Below are 7,505 nucleotides of genomic sequence, written 5' to 3' on the forward strand. Positions count from 1 at the left end.
TCGGAAAGAATTTCTACGGAAAATTAACAAACGAACATAGAGACGTAACAATTGCTTTAGCATAAGAAAGACGAAAAACTACTTGGTCTTTTTTGTACAAAAAAGACAAAATGCATAAGAGAACAATACAATATCGAGAATCAAGTGTAAAGATTATCTTTTCATATGATGGTACTAAATTAGTGTTTATTAGTAACTGTCAGCGAACCTACAACTGATTTGGGAGGGAAATTTCTTATTATTTAGCAGCATAATTTATTTTTAATAAGCATATGTAGCTATCTATTCATAAGAAATCAGTTGTATTTATATAATAGTAGGATTTAGAATTTATATATATATATATAATACGTCTCCAGTTTACCTTCGTGGCGGAAGTGGTAAGTAATTCTAAACATATGAGAAGTTTTGAGCGAAAGCAAAAAAGACTATGTAATAATACGATCCGGTCCAACGAGACATTTCGTCAAATACTAGTGCTCGATAGGCTGCTTGGGATACGACAAGGAATCTAGACGCTATTTATATCATCAATTGCATGTACAACAATTGTTAGTGTTACGGTAGAGTGGATTGTTGTAATTTACACATTACTGATAAAGTGATATAGAATTTCCTGATTTTATGTTTAAGCAATTAATGTTATTATTAATTTAGATTCAGGGAAGGTAAATCCGTTGAGTTTCAACTTCGAACTTTGTGTTGGGTATCATTATTAATATTATACGAGGTATAGTATTGTAAAATTCAAATATACCCTAAGCCTTTTAATTTTAGTCTACATAGTACGTTACGTTTTAATACTAATACTGTTGTCACGTTAGCTCGTTATAAAACTAAAAGTTATGGTTTTTACTGCACATGTGCCTTCCAAGAAATTTAGTGTGAGTTTATAAAACTAGAGTGATTCAGGCTTTCTATAGTTTACTTATAATGAGTTATATTTATCCATTACCAGAAATTACTCATTTTGTTTAAAATGTTTATTGACGTCCGTGATAATTTTCAGTAATACTAATATTAATAATCACGGAAGTTTTCTAAGTTATGTGATATTTAGTAGCCTAGATTTCCTAAGAAGTTAAACTTAAAGAACTTTAACCAGTTAAACATATATTATAGTTTGGTCAATGGGTGTGAGAATTTAAGTCTAGTTGTTTACATTTATGATTTATAGCTTATTGAAAGTAAAAAAATTAAGTAGAGAAATTGTAGAATTCAATATATAAATATAGATCAAATTTGAATGAGATTGAGTTTAAAATGAAATGGGGTTAGCTTAAACTTTTATAAATTGTATCAGATTGTATATTTTTTTAAAGGACAATTTAGATGATGGATAAGCTCAAGATGAACAATTTTTATACAATGAATTGTCATAAGTAGTATGATTTTAGTGATTAACTATAGTAACTCTCATAAACTAATGGTAATATCTTTGCATGATAAGATTTAATAGCTTTTGTGAATTATCAGTTGTATCCTCATACTAGCTATATTAGTTCTTGTGTATTAGAAAGTAATTTTGTGATGTGATTGGCAGTGGCAGCTTTAAAGAAGTAGTTATACCATAGGCCAAGTAAAAAAAAAACGTTTAGTGTCTGGAGTTTTAGAAAAAGGAGAGAGGAGGTCTTTTTTTTAATAATTTCTTTGAAAGAAAGTTTGCACTGTTTGTTTTCATGATTGTTGGTTGTTTTAAAATGGTCCATGTCAAACAGAAGCCTTTTTTTTTTTGTTGTTTAAATTTTTCATCAAAACAATACAGAATTTAAGAGAAATAAAGAAAGAGGGCAAATGAATCAACTGTGTTCATCTCCTTTTTTATTCAGAAGTCTTCTGTATATGATCAAAAATGATAATTCCAAAAATTGCTTTTTGTAGCATTATTACACACTCAGCTGAAGAAGGTATATATAAATCCTAATTGATTAGATGTGGTAGCTCTCTTACTTAAACATTTATTGTTTGTGAGTTGCAACTTGTCTGTAATATTGAAAATTAAAATTTTATTTAAGTGCAAAACTTAATTCTGCTACGTTGCCCACTTACCTTGAACCTTCTGGCTTTATTCTAAGTGTAAGTCTTCATGAGAAGCCACTGATGTAAAAAAAAAATGCAATTTTAGAAACAGGTGTATCTACTGTTACCATGTAATTATATATATTCTTGACCTTTGGTCAGTTTTGTTTCCTGTTCTTTTGTTACAGATGCCCTTATACATGTGAAATTCTGTTACAGATTAAGTAGGTATTTGCGATTTCTAAAATTGGTTATTGCACTCCATTGATATATATATATAATTTTTTTTATCTTCTTAAGGTAAATAAAAAAAAAATGTTGTCACAATAGTTTTTGCTTTATGCTAATATCCTATGCTTTTTTAAACAATGTCTTTATCAATATATATTTAACAGTATTCAAACGTATGGCCACGTAACTTTTAACACAAAGAGTAAAATTTTAAAGGTAAATTGGAAAAAAATCTTCCCATTTAATGTACATGAATATGTAATAAATAACACCTTCCACTGAGAAATTTAATTATTGTGTTCAAAGATTTTGAAGATTCCAAAATTTAGTTATTGTACACAGTTATATTAATCATAATTTATGTATCTCCTGTTATGGTTTTAGGTATATTTGGCAAGAATGGATGAAGACTCTGTATCTAATGATTTTCCATCCCAGAGTAATCCAGCCACTCCTTTAATGAGTAATCCTGTTACTCCAAGAAATGAGAGGAATGGTGTGGATGTTACTGTTGTAACTTCTTCTGTAACAGCACTTTGTGCACCTTCAGTGACAAGGCAGTCTCCCTCAAAATATACTCAGCTACTTGCAGTGATTGAGGAAATGGGAAAAGATATCCGACCTACTTATGCAGGAAGTAAGAGTTCTGCTGAACGCTTAAAGCGCGGTATTGTTCATGCTCGTATTTTACTACGAGAATGCCTAATGGAAACGGAACGAAATGCTAGAAGTTAAAATGATGTATTTTGGTGTGTTTGGAAAGTTATTTTTCTTTTTGGGTGTTTTGCTCATGGTCAATTCTTCTGTTTTTGGTAGGAGAACTTTGAAAGTGATTGAATGCATGTTACGTTTGTGTAACTTTACCAGTATTTAGGATATATGTTGATTTAGCATACAATGAGGTTATGTTGTATAAATTGATGATTTTAGGAATTCAAGAAAAGTTGCATCTTTTAGAAGTATTGTTTAATGCATTGTAGCTTGATTGAAAATGCTCTCTCTCTCTCTCACACACACAGTGTTTATTTTTTAACTATAATTGGAAAATTATCACAAGTGTATTTTTTTGCTGTAATGTCTGTTAGAAGAATGCATAAACTATCAAAGCCTGTTAACTATGAACTTTGGTATTGAAGGAAAGGCCTTTTTTTCAGCACTGAATATAGCAGATATATTGACACATTGTTGTACATTCGTCTTGCTTTCACTCATACTTTCTTAGAATCCATTTTATGGTGGATGTAACTTGTGACGTTATTGTAATCCTCTTACATGTAAAATAAAAATTACTAAACGTATTTGTATTTCATTCAGTTTAATCAAATTTAACTTTATTATGTTAATTTCAAAAAGGGTTTTTACTATTGAGAAAAGATGTTTTTGCACATTAGGAGTCAAACAGATTGAAGAAAGCTTATAATGAAGACTAAATCTGGTTTGTGCATGTGTATGAAATGTTTTTAGTTAAACTAATATTAAGATTGCTAATAACTGATATCCTAAAAACATGTATCTAGCTTCAGAAACTTAGTTTTTTTTGTTTCAAATATGAGATTGTTCTATAATAATAAAAATAATGATTATCATTCCCAAAAGCTCTGGTGATTTGGCAGTAAGCTTGAGGGCTTATATTGCCAAAATTTGGGTTCTGAACCCCATGATGGGCACATCACAGATAGATGACTGTGAAGTTTTGTTCTTAATAGCAAATAATTGTCTTATAAGTACTATAATGAGGTTTTATATTGATAAGATTCTTTTTTAAGAACTGAAAATAATATTTAATGATTAATTATGTTTGTGACAAGTTACTATCTCAAGTCTTAGTATTGATATCAGGAGTACAAGAAAACCATCATTGAAACAAAAGTTACAGGAAGCATGTTGAAAATGCAAAACAAGTTTAGAAAGACTTAAAATGATAATTGATTGTAAACACTAAATACATTTAAATAATTTAGAAGACTTTTTTTTTTCTATGATAGAAATAATTGTGGCTGTTTTAGTATGGTATATTATGTGGAATAAATGAATTTTAGGATGAGCTGGAGTAAAACTGTGTTATTATGTTAATTATTTTTATGACTGTAATTTTATAAATATTTTTCCTTGAGCTGTGTCTTTTGTGAAATGATAGATAAAATTGATAACTTCAGATTAATATTCTTGAATCTCATATGAGAAACCCATTAAGAAAGTTTGCTTTATCTAGTGAATTAACAATTTGATATGTTTACAAGACACATATGTGAAATTTTACTTTATACTTTCCAATTTTTAACTTCTCAAAAAAAATTGTAAGGGTATTGTTACTTGTTCAGTGTGGAATTAAATGACATTATGAAAAGAAAAGTTTCTGGGCGAGGGTAATAGATAAATCAACCTACCATCTAGCTACAGTATCTTATAGTTGACAAATTATGTATAATTTGAAGTTTGTCATTTTTTATTAACTAGTACTGTTGGTAATAAAAAGTTAAAGTACAAAGCCCAAATTCTATAAAATTATGTTAAGAACTTGGGGTATGCTATTTATGTGATGCAAGACAATCCAGTACAAAATGCTACCACGTTATACAAATTAATTTGTGTTTCTTCAATATTTTCTGTTACATTAATCTATTGCACTAATGATAAATTGACCATTTATTTGCAGTTACTCATTGGTTGTGATTCCTGTATTGATGAGCATTTTGTGGCTGAAAACATTTTTGACCATTGATAAATGTTTGTCAGCTACTTTAATGGTTGGTGAAAAAATAATAAAAAGGCAAATTTTATAAAACAAATAATTATCAATTATTTACAATAAAATTAGAACTTTGTGTTGAACTAGCTTGTAAGTTTATTAACAAGTTGCACCTTTCCTAAAATGTTTAGGCCTAAAAAAAAAAGGTGTAGTTTCCTATTACATGCTGAAAAATAGGGTTGATAGGTAGGTACAATTCCTTAAAATTATATTGAAATGTGCAGTGAGATTTTGAACTTGTTCTAATCATAAAAATGAAAGTTTGGGTTTTACTTTTGGTTAAATACATTTGTTGCTGTTATATTTAACCCAGTTTGGTCACCTCTAAAGCATTATTGGTGAGACAAACAAGAATGTTTTTGTCATCTGTCGGATATACTTTAGTTTCGTATTGTTTAATGAGTGACTCTTCAGTTATTCATCCTGACATGTACAGTAGAACTCACTTTCCATGGGGGCATTCCTCATCCTATATGGAAAGAAGCATGATCTGTGCACTTTCTAATTTAGCCATAGAGCTGAGCATAGTAATATTTTATTGAAACAACAGTAATTTTTTTGATTTCTCCAAAAATATCCTAAAGTAGAAACATGTTGTCTTGTCTTCATAAATCTTCTTCTTATCCATAAAAAAGTTTCTATGTCCACAATTATGCATTGTCAGTTATTCAAAAGTTTGTAATGAACAATCTGATTATGTTGTGTCGATCTTGTTCCATTGGGTCTGCTGTGTCTAGAGAAGTGATCCTCCATTATTCCTGTTACTTCATTTACTTCACTAAACCTGTTTGAAATTTTTTCTGTGTGAGACATAGATGGATGACAGGATGCGAATAAACTGTACTTGTATGATGATTTAAAGCTGTCCTTCAGGTCAAGCAAGTTCCAACCTATGGGCCATGTAGTGTATTTCAACACCCTAGGGTGCATTTACTACCAAACATGTGTAATGACTAAATTGACATTGTTTTATAACTTCAAAGCCTATCATCTTGGATTTAAGTTCATTAGGCAAAATAACAGTCTTTCTTTTTTTTTGAAGGCCTCCTTCAGTGCTTCTAGAATAACCTTAGACTTGCCATTTTCTATGTTCAATGAAAATTAAGTTATTTTTTTATTATCTGGACATACACAATTTATTTTTCTGTATCAGTTCTGTCTATCCTCCTATCAATCACAAAGGAAAAGACATTGGCAGCATGTAGTAATAAGTTGTTGTACAGAGTACCAGCAATTTCAGAGATGAATATCCTAACATGCATTATCATTGCAGTAGGTTATGCAAAAATATCGTCTATCTACAGTTTTGTCAATGTTAGTAGGCAGTTCCGAACAACTTATCAACTTTTACAAAACTATTAGAATCTATATTCTTTGGCCTTTTTGCATACTTCCAGGCTAATTTTCTTTTCTATCTTCTGCTACTAGATGCGCAGTGATTGCTCTTAGTTAAGCATCATACTTCATGAACTGTTGCACAGAGTCCTTTTTTAACATTCATGATGCTGTACTCTTTTGTTGTGGTAGTATTGATGAGGTATTTGTTGCCAAATAGTCTTGACAGTGTCTTGCTTGTCTTTTTTGGTATATTTCAACCAGTGTAGTTTTGTTTTGGTTGGGGGAGGGGGATAAGGATGGGCCAAATAGTTTGAGGAAGAATAAAATTAACACTTTCATGTCATTGGAAGTCACAATATACAAAATTTAATAATCATAAAAGACTATCATATGAGCTCTCCAAAATGGGGTCTGCTCGATACATCCTGGTGGACATGCCTCTTATTGCAACCAATCAGTTTTTAACTGTGCCACCCACGCAACTTCTATCCATTTTATAAAAGCTATTGAGTGATAGTATGTTGTCTCTGAAACTAAAGGACCTGCAACAGTTTCGGAAGCTGTGTCTGACCAACAGTAATATTGGTTCATTAAATGCTGGCGTGTTTGAGGTCTGAAGTTTGTTCAACTCCACTGGAAAAATAAAGTAATAAAACAAACATGAATAATTTTATTCCTAAATAAATAAATTCTAATTAATTAAATAATGAAAGAAATATAAATATAATACTGTTACGACAGCGGGGGTCACGTGACGAGTATTCTAGAAGATTCGCTAGTGTGTTATGACAGCGGAAGTCGAGTGACGCTGGTAGCACAGTGAGTGAATTGTTGTAAACTGTAGTGTGTGTAACTGTGAAAATAAGTGCATTACAAAGTTGTATTGAGGAAGAATAAACAAGTTTTATTAAGAAAGGACTTATATTGTAGAAGAATTAACAAACAAACATACAGAGACGAAACAAATTGGTGTCAGAAGTGGGATAAAAAAATGGAAACGAGAAGCGGCAAATCAAACAACAGCTTAGCAGATTTGATAGCAGCAATACAAGAACAGCAAAAGAAACTAGAAGAGAAACAAGACGAGAAATTACAGCAGTTCTTGGAGGAAAAAGAAAAGAAACAAGAAGAGAAATTACAGCAGTGGTTGGAGGAAAAAGAAAAGAAA

The 7,505-nt window shown here is 30.5% G+C and overlaps 1 protein-coding gene across 3 annotated transcripts; it reads left to right on the plus strand.

Annotated features, from left to right (window-relative positions):
- Positions 1 to 419: 419 nt before the first annotated feature.
- Positions 420 to 4,363, plus strand: LOC111083187 (cyclin-dependent kinase 2-associated protein 2-like). Of its 3 annotated transcripts, none has more exons than XR_002608855.1 (2): positions 420 to 730; positions 2,208 to 2,230. XR_002608855.1 is itself a non-coding variant. In XM_022379502.1 (2 exons), the coding sequence occupies exon 2, from the start codon at positions 2,650 to 2,652 to the stop codon at positions 2,983 to 2,985; it is 336 nt and encodes a 111-aa protein (XP_022235210.1). In that variant the 5' UTR covers positions 722 to 730; positions 2,635 to 2,649; the 3' UTR covers positions 2,986 to 4,363. The 3 variants fall into 3 exon arrangements, 2 of the variants coding, with proteins under 2 accessions (XP_022235210.1, XP_022235209.1); XM_022379502.1 differs by lacking the exon at positions 2,208 to 2,230 and adding an exon at positions 2,635 to 4,363 and having other exon boundaries at positions 722 to 730; XM_022379501.1 differs by lacking the exons at positions 420 to 730; positions 2,208 to 2,230 and adding exons at positions 778 to 884; positions 2,635 to 4,363.
- Positions 4,364 to 7,505: the final 3,142 nt, after the last annotated feature.

Source organism: Limulus polyphemus, unplaced genomic scaffold, assembly GCF_000517525.1.
Source record: "Limulus polyphemus unplaced genomic scaffold, Limulus_polyphemus-2.1.2 Scaffold8497, whole genome shotgun sequence".
NCBI lineage: Eukaryota > Metazoa > Arthropoda > Merostomata > Xiphosura > Limulidae > Limulus > Limulus polyphemus.

Coding starts and splice junctions, on each gene's coding strand:
- LOC111083187 (XM_022379501.1), top strand. CDS start 846: ATGGTTTTTACTGCACATGTGCCTTCCAAGAAATTTAGT. Junction 885..2,634: donor TGCCTTCCAAGAAATTTAGT/GTGAGTTTATAA, acceptor TTATGGTTTTAG/GTATATTTGGCAAGAATGGA.